The sequence below is a fragment of the Strigops habroptila genome, chromosome 1 (assembly GCF_004027225.2).
Source record: "Strigops habroptila isolate Jane chromosome 1, bStrHab1.2.pri, whole genome shotgun sequence".
Lineage (NCBI taxonomy): Eukaryota > Metazoa > Chordata > Aves > Psittaciformes > Psittacidae > Strigops > Strigops habroptila.
The window spans coordinates 130,824,649-130,840,375 of NC_044277.2; the positions used below are offsets into that span (position 1 = coordinate 130,824,649).

General features: G+C 41.3%; 1 protein-coding gene across 1 annotated transcript in view; it reads right to left on the minus strand.

The window, feature by feature from the left end:
• IGF2BP3 (insulin like growth factor 2 mRNA binding protein 3) overlaps nt 1–15,727 on the minus strand; it is a 116,083-nt gene that overhangs the window by 6,620 nt on the left and 93,736 nt on the right. Inside the window, exons 12-13 of the mRNA XM_030481247.1 lie at nt 6,334–6,453; nt 2,182–2,256 (exon numbers count right to left, since the gene is read on the minus strand). Of these exons, the coding sequence (XP_030337107.1) occupies nt 2,182–2,256; nt 6,334–6,453 (195 nt within the window). The remainder of the gene's footprint in view (nt 1–2,181; nt 2,257–6,333; nt 6,454–15,727) is intronic.

Sequence of the window (15,727 nt, forward strand, 5' to 3'; positions counted from 1 at the left end):
CAGAATCATACATAGAACAAGGTGGGATGTTGACTTTTAAAAAAGTTGTGCATGTATTTCCAACATCCCAAATCTTTCAGCTCTTGAAAAAGTCTTTAAGGAAGGGAAACAACCTAGCTGGGCTGCAGCTCCTTCATGGTAAAATAGTGGCTGAAATATGCTGGCTAGACTAGATTCCACATTGCTTGCACATGTCTTGGGTCCAAGGCAACATGGTAATCTCTGAATACTAATGTCACAGGTACACCTAAACTCTAGGGAGCACTGCAGCAGAGGCTGTAAACAGTGGCATATTCTCTTCTCGTTGCCTTGCTAGTAATAGCCCTGCATACCACAACATCCTCAGGCTACTGCAGCTGAGGAAGAAAGGGGTGCAGCACTGCAGCTACCACAGACATGAATCACAGACAGCAGAATACAATGTAGTAGGGAAAGGATGCCAAACTCACAGGCTCTGGGATGACGCTGCCTCTCCGAGAGCCACTTACTTATCTGAGCAGCAGCTATTCCCTCTTCAAGTGTTATGCACCCAGATTCTTGGTGCCTGCCAAGCAATAACTTATGCTCAAAGACAGAGAAGACCCTTCTTAAACAGAGTTTAAGGACAGCATTAGTGAAGCTTGGCTCTCACTGTAAAGCATGCTTCATGTTAACAGTGGTGATAAAAGAAAGGGCTGAATCTGCTTCTGTCTATCTAAGTCCGGGGAGCATTGCTCAAAGAGTAGCAAAAGACTACAAGGACTGGAGCTGAAGAGAACCCCAAGGGATAACCCTTCTTCACAAGACCAGCATACCCTGGAACATCAGCTGTCCTAGTACATTGATGATTCTTTGCAGGGAGAAGCCCAAGTGTAGAGAAGTGAATGATTGATGTGGTTTTAACCAATGTGTGGGCTGCAGAAAACAAAAGGTTTTCCTCCTTGCATGATCCAGGTTGAGGAGAAAAGCTGGCAAAAGAACTCTGTGGGATTTCAAGCCTATCTTAGGGAGGAAGACTGAGGACAAGCCTTTGCCTATGTGAACAGTTAGGAGAAGGGATAATAATCTGTTATAAATCTATAAGTATAGATTTATATAAATACATATATTTATAGATTTATAATCTATTTTGTTCTGTTACTCCTTGAGAATAAATTCACTGATACCTGATGGAAAGAAAAGGTAGCCTGAAGCTGACCTTGTGCTGATCCTAGGTCACAAGAGCACCCCATATGTGGAACATACCATGTGGCCGAGCCCACAGGCACGCAGAACACCTCAAGGAGGCAGAACTTTTAAAGTATGCTTTGCCTTCAGTGGCTTCTCAAATGCATATGGTGACTGAGCAATAATCCCAAGCACATCTAGTTCACTATTACCACTGCAAAATACCTGCCCTGATATAGCTCCAAAACTCCTAAAGGCACTAGTGAAACTGATTCTAGATATACCTGGAGTTTGTGCACCTCCTTCTTGCAAGATGTCCTGAAGCAAAAATATAAAGACAAAAACAAGAATAGGCAAGAGAATGATACCAGGACATGAACTCTCAAGTGACTTCCTACCTGGTCTGAGCCTTATCTGTGATGAGGCCGCTGCTGCACTGAGCTGTCTGCATCATTTCTAACGTGGACAACTCCTTTTGGGGTAACTAGATTTATCCCTTGGCACTTAAGGCAGAAGGCCACTCCAGAACTCAATTTGAACACAAATGGGTAATCAGATTGAGTATCGTAGTTGTAGTGGAAATACAATTAGAACTCTTGCATTTATCTGTAGAGCTACCCAAAAAGCATTTTCCATTTGGCACGCAACAGTAATCTGGTAAGACTCAGTCTCTCATCTTGTTGGCTTTGTTATTTCAATTAAACACACTAAACTCTATGAATTAAGACAGACTAGAAAGACTGAACTATTGTGCTTGTAGGTAAAAGGGAAAAATAGGAATGTAATATGGCCATATTTTCATGCTAGACTTGATTCTAACCTACATGAAACTTCCACCAGTTTTCAGGTGGCCAGAACATGGCCTCTGATAGTACTGCATTACTCATTCATGAGAGATACCTTTCAGCAAAAGGAAAGCAAAAATCAAGTGTTTATAAAATTCTTAATAAAGTGGTGCTTGGAAAAGCGGTTTGTTTTCAATATTCCTTATAGCCCAAAGGCCACTACAGACTGGCAAGTTTTTGTATGTTGTACCTTGAACTGAGCTTCTGGAGGTCCAGTGATGATAACCATTCTCAGCTTGGCATCTGGTCCTTCAGCAGGGGCAATCTGGAATGGATAAACATAGCTTTTGGTAGCTGTCTTTTGAAGGAATAGTTTAAAGCCACCTCCTCCCCGTTTCAGTCTCACATTCTGTTCAAGAGTGAAAAATTATTCGTTACAGCAGTAGCTTTACACTTCAGCCATGACAGGATTGTTCTCTTTAAAAAGTGCATTAATTAGCTATAATGAAATACAGAGAAATTGTCTAAACCATAAGCAAATTTACTTCTGAAAACTAAAGACATAGCTACTCATCCACATATGGCAAAACCTAACAAGCCATTTTCATGTGACTATGAGTGAGGTTATACATGTAGCCTTCAAAAATACAAATACGGTTAGTGGACCGAGACCCTCATCGCTACCCACTGACTTAAATCGTCTAACAAGTTTTGCTCATTAGCAAAAGCTTGTACCCATCCCCCAGAAAACAGAAGATTGTATTACTGCTATAACTAATTAGATCCAAAACTGGTCCAGATTCCTGTCCTGGACAATGAGTTAGCAGTTTCCAAGGGGTTTCTATCTACAGATATGTGTGTGACCCATATAAAAATTAAGCTCCACCAGAGCTGAGACAGAGACGCCTGTAGGGTCTTTAGCAGTTCATGTCACCACAAAGGTAAGATATCTGTGGGTGTTGTTTTCGGGCTCCAGTGGCATTAAATAATTCAAACTAGCCTCTGACATTCGGGATGAATCTTTTGTTTATCACAACTGACATTTCCATTGTTGCATCTAGTATTACATGGCTGCTGTTGAATGAGCAATATATTTAACACTACAGGATTTCATCTTAGCTGTTGGCATAGGGATGTTATTCATATTTAACAGCTGAAGCTTATTTCAGACAAATTACCAGTCACCATGCATCATTCTCACGAAAGAATTTTGCTAACAAAAGTTTATGTAATTATTCATATTGTACCCTAAGATGCAGAAGACATTACATACTACTTATCTGGTTTGCATATTTATTTTTCATATGATTTCTGCATTCCAGTTGGCTATATCTAAAAATACACATTCATTTTACAGCAATACATTTATATGACATGATGATGTGGTAAGGGCATGTGCAGACTAAATCCCATTTATTCTTTGGAACACAAGTATTTTAGAGGGGCAAAACTTTGAGGCATATTTGGAGGCAGCTGACTGAACAGCTCTCAGCCTGATAACTGCCATTCACGTAAAATGGACATTGTAGTTTACCTCTCAGTCAGCTCATGTTTTCCTAGTGAACACTGGCACCTTTATTGAAATTTTAGGAAAAGTATTTTCCGTTGAGCCTTAGTTACATCTTACATGTGTTATAATGTTCTGGGGCATTTCTTGCTTAACTTTTATCTTAGAATGTCGTGTTCTCAGAAGCTGGAGTAAAACATAGCTGAGGGCTGTGAAAGAAACATGTACCGACTAACATTTCAGTGTCTGAAGGGTCAACCTAAGAGACTTCAGTGTTAATTTTGTCTGTCTGCTCTTGGAAGGAGAAGTTATATACATACAAAGAGCATCCAAGTGGTGCATTTTTAACTTCTGACAGAAACAGTTTTACATTCCTAACCAGAAAACAAGCAGTCTTCCATATGTCAAAGCCACAAGCTGACAATTTCATACACCCAAAACACTCATTCCCAACTCCTGGAGACAGGAAGGGCTATTCTGAGAGTAATTCATAACCAAGGAGATCCCAACGGTTCCCAACAGATCCCAGCACTGTAGCACAGAGTGGGCAGCAGGCAGCCCAGATATCTCTGGCCTGTCTCCTTTGCTGAATAATTCGGTCTGCTAGAGCCCCGCACCAAGCCTACATTACCGAGCAATCACCCCCAGCATAGGAACACAACCTGAGCTCATCGATAGCCACATGCACCTCTGAAATGATGGGCTGGGCACTGCAGCCTTAACCAGAACCCCTGTGGTTCTGCATTTTATCTAGTCTTACTTTGTGGCTAATGAGTTTCATCGGATCTACAAAGCTCAGCATGAGCACATAGGGATGCAAAATGTTTTCATCTGTAACAACCTACAGTACAACTCAAAACAAGTTCAGAGTGTCACGCATAAAGACTTACTTCCTCCACAAAGTATGATTACTGCAGTTTGGCAAGTTAAAAGTTACTCAGGCAGCACTGCCTCTAACTCTTAGCTAAAAGCACATATTCCTTGATTAATCAATTTATTATTTAGTTTAAAAGTTGTGATAAAGGGCAGGTGGTCAACATGAGGGAAGTTCAGAAGTTTTTAATAAGTTACTACTAACTGTCATCTTTAACACTTTCACACAGAAACAAGCGTGCTGCTCCATATTGTTCTGTCAGATTACAAATGAAGCTGCATTTTTATTTTCATTGCTAAGCACACATGCAACTTCCCAATTTAGCAAGCACATCCTGTTATCTGTGCAGTTCTGTTGAAATTCAGTCCTATTTCCACCAAAAACTTCTTTACTTTATTCCTACTGAAGGAACGAAAGACAACCAGAGGTTTAGCAAACTTAAGTGAATTTCAATTAATACAGATATGTTAAATGCACTGAGTAGTGAGGTGCCAGCCAGTAGAAGCAGCCCGAGGCCGCTGTTAGCCAGATGCATAAGAAGCATGGGAAACTCCCTTTCCACTAAACTGTCTTCCAAAGACCAACCAAAGAACTAGTTTACACAGGTTCTTGGAGGTCCAGGTTGTTTCACATTTCTTTCTCCACTTAGCAGTACCTTCCATATACCACTTAATCTATAGAAACGAACTATGGGAAAGGAGAGAGAAAGAGGAAATGCACATGGTACATCACACCTCTATGCAAGATAGATTTGATAAAGAAAAATCAACACCTCTTCTATTCCATTTTTTCCCATAAAATATGATTATTAGTGCTCTACTAATGTAAACCATCTGGGTAGTATAACAACTATGTAGTGTACTGCTTAATAAAGGATGGAATTGGGCAACATGCCAGTTGGTTGACTGGCCAGTAAACGGATCGGCATTCGGCAAACCCCACACAAGGCTCATTCATCAGGGTTTCCCAATTACTTTGCTCTGCACACTTAGATGAACACCTTCCAAGCCAAGCCTAGCCTCGCTGGCTTCACCAAGCTCAACTCAGCACAGCCAGCTCCCAGCCCTCTGCCCCTGACCTTTGGCAGATCCCTCCTATAGCACTCTCTGAACAGGCCACATCTGAGCAGAAAGAGAACTGAGAAGAAAATGTTGGACATTTTCCTGCACAGAAAACAACCTATTTTTTTTTTCCCCCCTTTTTTAATTTAGGCCAAAACACTATCTTTACCTCATAGAATAGCAGAACTGGCTATTTACAAGAAAAAACTTAAGCATCTAGAGAAGGTACTTGTAGTTACAATGACACTAGTAGCAGAAACCCAAGGCCTTCTGGCAACTGCAACTGGTGCTAATCTCTAAACACAGTCAAGGAGGATTTCACCATATTTGCTCAAATTCAAACCTAAGCTTCCATTAGGTCAACCTCTGCAAACCTGCTTGTTCTTAGCTACATTGGAGTGGTCAACACGCAAACAGCTGGATGGTAAAGCATCAGGGTGCTGAGGTAAACATGATGTTAAAGAATTGACTGACCCCATGAGCTTGGAGTTTGTGGGTAATATTAAAACATGTACACTTCAACATGGAGCCATCTGGGCTTCACAGCCCAGACCAATCCATCCAGAACAGAGCAAGAGCAGCCACAGCAGTAGGAGACTTTACCTGTGCTGCTGTTTTTAGAAGGGGAATTTGCCTCTCCAGTTTTCACTTTAGCAAAAGCAAGAAGAAAGCCTTTAAGTAGTGCATCATTAAAGACATAAGTCTGTTTCTAAGAAATCAAGACCACCAAAGTAGTTTTCTTTGCAGCTTATATTTCACACCTCAGGAGACGTTTGAAAACATGCTTCTAATTATCTTGTCTCAAGGAAGATTAAAAGATGATTTATAAACAAATGTACCATTTATCATATCACATTCTAAGCATGGAGTGGGGGAGGACATTCACAAAAACACTGCTTGTGCAAACTTGCTGAGAGTGTCATGTAGAACAAGACAGAAAGTTAGTCAGTGTAATAATACCTTAATAGATGCGCCTGCAAAACGAGAAAGTTGTTTGATGTGCTGTCCCTGCTTGCCAATAATAGCTCCAACTGCCAAGGCTGGGATGAACAGATGAACGGTCTCAGACTCGGGCTGTTGCTGTGGGGAAGAAGGAAATATGCAGTGAATGTTTCTGAACATTACAATTCAGGCTGACAGGAAAACGGGTACGGAACAGGCATGCATGGAAATGAGGGGGAAATCTTATGATGCCCTGTGATGTCTGATTATTAAGGGTATGGCTTTTCTGGGAATCACGAAATCCACAGAACATGAAAGAACAGTTTAAGCCAAAAGAGGATTCTTTCATCTTTTATGAAATACTTGCAATTTTAATGCTTAGATCTTTTAAAAATTATTGAGGTATTGCTTCTTTGTGAGGTTTTCATTCTTACCTGTTACAGGATGCTCTTCTCCATGCAAGACTCTGCAGATGAGGCTGCTACAAGGAGAAGGGCTACAGCCTGAGTAGGCAAACTCTTTCTAGTTTTCCTAGTTATTTTTTTAATTTTAGATTGTGCTGAGAGCAGCACAAAAAGCCTCGGTTACATCTACACTACAATTTCCTTTGTGTGGGAGTGATCTGGAATGATAGCCAGCTTGAAAACTGCCAGCGATTCCTCCTGTGTAACATTATGCAACAGTTGGAGCCTTGGCAGCAGGCCTCAAGCAGGCTAGTAAATTAAACACCAGATTAGGCATTCTTAAAAGCAAGAGGACCCTAACATTGCACCCACTGGGTATCAGGCACCACTGCAGCTTCCTATTGCTTTCAAGCAGATGCCCCAGCTGGAGAGCACAACATAACACTTGAGATCCTCTCTACGTGCTACATAGCAATGATCAAACCACAGGGTTACATATGCCACAATAAGTCATAACTATTCTACCAGCCTCAGAAGAGCTCATCCTGGGCTAACAGAGCACCGCTGAGCACCCACTATGCCACCGTACCACTAATCTATCCACTCATGTAAGGGTTACGTCTCAAAAGCATTTCACCCGAGCCCTTCTTTGAACTAGGACCCCCCCCCATTTTCAAGTATCTTTTCCCCTGTGTAGCCCTCTTATGTATTCTCAAAATTTGTTTTGCTCACCCTCAACAAGACAAAGCCAACAAGTACTTTTTCCACAGACGTATTTGAAGACAACACAGCCATCCTCATTCCTCACTTTCTCAGGGCTCACCATGTGGACCAGCCTGAGCATCAGTGAGTTGAGCACGTGGGACCAACCATGCTCACTGAGCTTTGCTCACTTGCGTATTTTGGTAGGGATACAGACCCACATACAGAAGCTCACTGAAGCAGCTTTTTTGGTGATATTTTCAGGAAAAGATATGCTATATGCAACACACAGCAAAAAGCAGCTGCAATCCTAAAAAAAGCTATCTCCACTTATTTTTAAATTTCAGTAACTTCCTTTGAGGTGAAGCAAAGTCCTGGTGCATTAACTGTAAACAAATCAGAACAAAATGCTTGTTTCCAAGTTTTACCACTTTATTTTTGGTAAACACAAGTCAACTGTTACCTCAGGGGAAACAAATTCCAGGCACAGTTCCATGTACCAGGTGAAGAAACCCCAGAATAGGATATTGAGAATAGAAACACATTCTGTTGGCCGCTTTAGGTGCTCGCAACAGTTACACAATTTACCCTGTGTTTTCACACATACAAGGCATCAGGATTAACAGCCAAAGCTGATTTAAGCCCACGTTTTCCCTGGACACAGGATGCAGCCCTCCACACCCACCTCCCCACTGCCCCGTGTGCTTTGTGGGCAGCAGGATTGCAGATCCAGCTGATTTTTAAGGTACACAGCAGGTCCCTGACCTCAATAACCAGAGAGCTGCACAAGCGGCAGTCCTGGAACAAGGAAGGAAGCAACAACAATTAGGTCAGGGCATGGGAGCACCTCTCAATCTGCCTACAGATCAGTTTAAATCAATCTCAAAACTACGCCCTGAAACAATGTATTTGTAATGAAAGATACCAGTCTTTTCAGTATGTGTTAAACCACTTTCCAGAAGATTACTCACTTTCTCCTCCTGTTATTACAAACATCCTGTGAATGTACTCATAGTAAGTCCTTTTACATGTTCATTGTGAATCCAGCAAGATTTCCAGTAATGTGGAAATGCTACCCCAGGTACCTGCTTGATCTTACCACTTCAGAGAACTGTTTCTAAAGGGACACAAATTCATGAGGCATTTGGGCTTCTTTCCAGGTATGTGGCAAGGATCCGTACTAACTGCACTGGGTGTAGAGGCAACCTCTCTTGCCAATCCAGGTGCAGACAACTTAGCCACCCCTTGCTCACTCATCTCTTTGACCCCTACCTCCACCAACACTCCCGTTCCTGCAGAAGGCCACTGCCAAAGTTTTCCCTCTCACATGCAGCTCCAGCCACCCTCTTCCAGTTAAGCTTTGAGCTAACACACACGAATTTCCCAGCGAAGTCATATAACACTGCTACAAATAAAACATGTAACTTTACTTGATTTTCAAGAATTTACACAGCTTCTACCTAAACCCACCTTCAGACACATTTCCCTACCATAAAAATGAAACTTCATTAGTTTTTTTTGCAGATAGTCCATGCCTTCCCTCTGTTGCCCATCTGCCTGCAGCACAGTTTTCCTCTCCTCTTCCCAAAGCTTGATTTCAAGCCACTTTCTTGGCTAGATTCAATTCACCACTGAAATTCCTTTCTGCTGCCTCACCCTTAAATATGAAGCATGGGCAGCAAAGGCAATGGAAGACAGAAGATGTACATGTGTCTTTCCAAATGTACAGTCAGCTCACTGTAGCCCTCTCCCCCCCATCCCTCCTCACAGTTTTGGCTTGTTGATACATTTCGACTTCTTTTTTTCCTAAAGGATATTATTATTATTTGGTGTGAGGCTCTTTAATGTTAAACTTCTATTTTGGTGTAATAGTAATCTACGTTTATTAAGGAACAGTGGAGAATCTACTGATACAGAACTGTGTCTACATTGTAATTTTTCAGATTCTTGCCTGCAGAAGCAGAGTGGCACATATGTATAACCAAATTCATCTCCAGTATAACATCATACAGCATTTAGAGAAATTACGTCCATTTCCTTACCCACAGTGATTTTTAACCACTTAAAAAACCACCCTGTTGGATTTGTTTTAAAGCATGAACATCAAACACAACAACTTTCTTTTTCCTTCTGGCAGAAATCAAGTCTAGCTAAGGCTTTTAAGAGAGTATAACACCACCAAGTTCAATTTATTATCTGTCCACCTTCTTACCCACAGTAATTTTAAAATCCTTTTGTATTTACTGGAAGACTATCCTCCAAAAGAAACACATCAAAACATAATGCAATGACTACACCACCCATCAATCTTCCAGATGCTTCTGGGGATCTTAGGATGGAAGAAAATCAACTATAATTTAATCTTCCCAATGCCATGCCACATAAGTCATGGAGCTTTCCAGGAACTTTGAGCATGAATTATATCAGAAATAGATTCCTAGATCTTAAACATATGTTAGATGTACTAAATTTAGGAAGCTAATTTCCCACTGTGTGAAATCTGAGCTTCAATGTTCAGCCCTTAACAAGGCCAAGTTTGCTTAAACATATACTTCAATTTTAAAAACTAAAATATATATCTCTATATATATATATCTTGGAGAATATCTGTCTGTAATGACTCTAGAAAGCATCCTGCAATTCCTCTTTTCTACTTCATAATTTTAAGGGCCTTTACGGTATAGTTACAAATTTAAATACTGTTTGGTCTAAATGTTAAAGAACTGAAGTTGCAAAGTTTCTTAAGTCATGGAATTAGTCACTAACTAATTTTGACAACAGTAAGGTCTCCTGTATATGGAGAATTCTGTGCAATTTTATCCTCTTCCCCATTCACTTTATTTTCCCCCCACATAAGAAAACAGTTTATTCAAGACCAGCCCAGCCCTAGGAATTAACAGATATGTAGGAAAACCAAAACTTTTAAATAAGTAGCCTAGGCTCTCCAAGATGTATGATCCATACATCCACCATAACTCACACGTAACTGTCTCAGAGGTCTGCGATACATAGACCATCTCTTCTGCCCTAGCAGTATTTGTGGGACAGGCTCAGGACTAGTCCACTCTAACACTGAACAGGTCCAAACAACATAAAGCAAGCTACATACTCTTCTGGGCCATGGGGTGGGAGGACTCTCTCTGGGGAGGGAAGTTTGTGTCTCATGTAGCTGGGACACACAGTTAGACATCAGTAGGATGTTGACTCAGATGGAGAACTTACTTCTTAGAATTAAAAAAAAAAAAAACCAAACCTCCAGAAACCAAAATTCAGAAACCAAGATTTCTTAGTTCCAACAAATAGATTCCTGAAAAGCATAGTGACCAGAAACAATTAATTCAGTTCATAAACAGCTGATAATACTTATTTTTTTTCTACAAAAATCAGTACAGTTTAGACACAAACCAGGCTTGATAAGCATTTTTCATCTATATCCAGCACATTTAACTAATCAAAACAATTTTAAATACTGATTTTGTTCATTAATTGGATTCCAATTTCCATCCAAATGGAGCCTGATGAAAATCAGAAGTTAAAAATTAATCAAGCAAATAAGAAAAGGACCATTCATCATTTTTTAACAGAAAATGGAAAAAATACATTAACCAAAGCAAATGGTAAACTGCCTACTTGTTTAAATAGAAAGATATATTCACTGTGTTAGCAAAGGGTAGCTGTGGTGGCACAGACTACACTAAGGCTTTCAGAAAGGTAACTAAAGTACAGATGTAAAACTTGATAAGTCAACTTAAATCAGATTTCCTGCTAGCTCATTTAAGTCAGGATTGAAAACAGTGATCTAACACAGAGACGTAAATTAATCTACCCCATTGGATGAAGCTAAGCAACTGCTTCTGCACACTAGCAGCTCTAACGTTTTAGTCTTCTCCAACGGTTTTTCCTGTGGCAGCTTGGATACACCTCCTTCCATACCTCCTGCAAGTCCCTGAACACCAGCCATCTGTCCCTAGCCCAACAGACCATGCCAACTGTTTCTTTTTTAAATTCCCACCACCTCCATCCAAGACCTAGCCTAATCTGTTACTGAATCCTGTAACCCCTGGCTGCTTCCCTATTACACTGGGCTCTCCTAGAGACCCTGCACTGCAGGTACCATCAGGATGGTCCCCTTCACTCCAACCAGACTCCGCAGCCCTACAGAAGACTTTCTGAGGAGAATCACTTCTCTGCTGCCATTCCTATCATGTTACAGTTTACCCTTCACAAACTGGCTTAGCAGAGCGGTCATTTCTTAGTTTTCAGAGCCTCAGCTGTGGTGAGGCTCTTCCCTTCCTTGGGATATTGCCCCATGCCCTCCTGCACAAGAGCTATTGGTCCACACCAGAGCTACAAGCTGAGGGCTTCCAGCCAAAAAAATTTGCAGATTCACTCTTCTTTCTGCAACTTCTACTTGCAGAGTTAGAAAGAGCTGTAGAGCACCAACAGGCTGCCCTTGGGGTAAGCTTACTGTAACGCTTTTGCTGAGGCCTGGTGCATCAGTCCTACAAACTGCCCAAAATCACACACAGGAAGAAAAGCTTTCCCCTTATCCGGTAGGTCATCAGAAGGAAAAGCATTCCTCCTCATCTTGCACTCACATAACAGCCGAAGTATGGCAAGGCAAGGATGAAAACTCAGAAAGATAAAGCTATGTTTCTTCAGATGGATCGTGGGAGGTAAAAAAAAGTAGGTCTGAAACCACCAGAGCTGGGGAAGTGAACACTGTATTTGGGAAAACATATTTAAAAATCAATAAATAATAATTTAAACCCCCCCCCCAAAATAAAACCACAAAAAAGCCCCAACAATCACACCAACATAAAAGTTTTGCCTCCTTGGTTCTTCCCCAAGACAAACCCCCCTCTTTTGCTTTCGTCCGATGCTGCTGCTTGGTCAGCCCACAGCTCCCTCAGTCAGTACGAGCATTTGATCTCACCCGCTGCAGGGCTGCTAAGGGCACATGTTTGTTATTTATGTCCCTCATATTAACTTCAGCATTAATCTCAGTCTTTTTTCTGCAAGCCTGCCAACAGTACAAATTTTTTCCCAGTCATGTTTTTAAGTGTCTCCATAGACCCCTTGCTCCATCAAACGCCTGTGGTTGGTAAACCCACGGCAACATTTGGGATAAGGCTGTAAATCTTTAAAAATACTGTACCCACTGAAGTAAATAGGATTTTGTGCCAGACATCAATGGGAGCAGAACCAGATCTTTGCTGGTTTCTGTGCCCATTATGCATCTCCAGTACATGTTTTCATTTACTCTAAATGCGTTGCAAAGGAATTACCTTAGAATAAGACATTTATTTTAAGTCACAAAGTCATGTTATCCATTTCTAGCCAGCATAGCTTTTTTTTTTAGCTGTGAGGGAAATAATTAAAAGCTATTTTAAGACTTCATGGAACATTCTCAGCCAATGTTTGGCTACCATCTAGCCTAGTGGATTACTGGTGGTTCTTTGTTTTTAAACAGTAAAAAAATCCACTTTGTAAAGTAAACATACGACTAGTAGATGACTGCATTAAGTTCTCTTTTGCCATTATTCCCCTACCTAACTGCCAGGATCACCATTCACCAAGGCAAGGCAGAGTTACAGATGACTCACTTGATCTTCAGAATACCCTAAGTTTTGTCAGGAAATGAGGTATCGTTTTATTCAAACCCTTTACCAGATTCAAAGCCAAAATTTAAACCATGTTTTTGTAATGCACTGTGAAGAATTATCCTGGCCTACAGCTATACTAAATGCTCTTATTTACTTAGTAATGAAAACTTGCAGCAAGGGGAAACCAACATTAAGCCAACTATCCTTGAACACATTCCAGTAGGATTCAATGCATTAATAAAAAAATAAGCTTTTGACACCAGTGAAAGAAATTCTAATGTATTCATTTTCCAATAGTAACACTAAAAGTTTAAGCCTTTGTTGAAAACAAGAGGCTCATTAAGGAAAATCTATTTAAATTCTTGGTTGATAGGTCTAACACAATCCACAGTTTTACAACATCCTTGCAAATACCTCCTAGGGTCACCATCTTGTACATTAGCTAAATTAGTGCTGCCAGCGTAGGTTAAATTGAAGCCTGACCTCCTCCCGGCCTCCAGGCTTTCTGGGTTTATTTAGAACAAATTTAAGCCCATGCTGTGAGTTAAAATTTTCCTGCCATATTCACTCCCCGAAAAGCAGGACTACACACAGAAGGTAACAGAGTTCTTCACTGCTGAATTCAGTCACTCAAGAGTTAGGAAAACATAAATTAATAGCAGCGATGTGTATTTTTAACTTTGCTCCAGACACCCTGAAGCATCACCCATTTTCCCGTGCACAAGCTGTACTGCCACCATCCACCCAGGGCTTCATCTTCACATGAATCCCAGATTGATGTGAGAGGCAGGAGTGGTGAGAAGGATTTCCAAGTACAACAAGGAACTCCCCCACAGCAGCTTCAACATCACACTTGCAACAACCTTCTAGTGTGGCCAGGAGATCGTCATAGCACCTCCCTCAGCCGTCAAGCTCTCTAGGCTGGTGTCTGGTGAATGTCTGCTGTGTTCAGACCTGAGCTGGCTCCCCCTTACCATGCAAGCATTACTGCTGCATGACCTAAGAAGCGACTGTGTCACTAGATGAACCAAAAACATGACCCTTTCCAAGGCAATAAGCTCACGAAAAAGCCGTGCAGCTCTACCTGTCCCCATCATCAGCCCTGGACACCCAGAAAGCACGTTGTGCAGGAGGGAACCCTCTGTCCAGCTAGCTGAGCTGGTCCTCTCCTCTTGGTTGAAAACATAAGCAATAGCCCCTGTCTGCATTTCCAATCTGGGGACTACTGCATTTCAACACCTGAAACTCAGGCACAGCTGGTTATTACACAATGGTCAGTACCTTATGTGAAATGCTACTAAAATCATCTCACTTAGTGCTACAACTCACTTCCCTTCTTGGCTCTCAACTTTAGTACTTTTCATCACCATTGTCTTCTACCTGGCAAGGCATGGGGATCTCCTCAGAGTACTAGAAGTCACTAACAGGACCGCACCTATCAGAAGTGTTTCCAACATGAAAACCTAGCCAGAAATGAGAGGGTAGAAATCACAGAAGCAGAGAAGGAACATTTTCTGGCAGGTTGGTTATAAGGTATTTCACAAGCAGGAACAGGTCTGACATATTTCTGAACATGGCATGAACCTTTTGTTTTTGCAAAATCTGACTGGCCACAATGCCAAAAAATGCAATCTGCCACCTTTTATTCTGAATAGACAGCCAAAAGCAGGAATCAACATAAGGAACAGATTGTGAAACTACGTAAGCAAGAATTTTGCTGGTCATTCACAAGCAGCAAACATAGGTATTTGGTGTTGCAACAGTGCAAACATATAGGAACACTTGCACTTCAAAAATCATGGCTGTGACACACCAGCCACATGGGTACTCCAAACTCTTAGAAGTTGCCCAGGAAATCTGTGGCTTTGAAAAGATACAGGTATTCATCAGCTCTGGTTTACAAAGGTACTGCTCAGATTCCTTGGCAGCTGCAAGGAAAACAGGTTGTGAAAACACAGAAAGGTCGCTTATTTTTCCATTATGTTTAATGAACAAACCAACCAGAGACGGAGCCAGGTACACCAGAATGAGGACTTGACCTACTTTTGTTTCTGGCCTGAAGGAGCATAGCACAGTGTAGTAACAAAATATTGTTTGGCACCTTAAGGAATTAAATTTCCCATTTAGTTTAACATCCAGAAGATGCTGAGCCTGGTACTTAGAGCTTGGGAGTCTGCAATGTTCAAGGGAACACCAATTAAATCTTCCCATGGCAAGAATCTGGGAGCATAGTACCAACAAAAATTCTTCTCTCTTGTCCCAAGGAAGTGTAAATATCACAAGTACTCAAACCTGCAGTGAGGAGGAAGCCATTTTCATTTTTAAAAGTGTGCGTTACTAGTTAGCGAGCGATCCTATTTGCGTTCTGACAACCTCAGAACTGTAGAAAGAGCTATTAAGAATAACCGAAGGCTTCAACACCTCAGGAAAAACCCATACCAACTGTCAGCTTGCCAGATCTCTGTACATCATACAGTACCAATTGCATTTCTGCTTCCCTCACTGGGGGCCAGTCCATCTCCAGAGGCAGAATAGTTTCTGATTACTCTGGACGTGGCTCCCTGCCAACACAGCATGGTAGGAGCAGGAGACTTTGAGGCAGTGGGAGGACCAACCATTTTCTCCATGGAGCAGAACAATCCCACAATGTTATGCACCATGGAGCAAACGTCTTAGTTGTCAAAAATACATCATTAATGA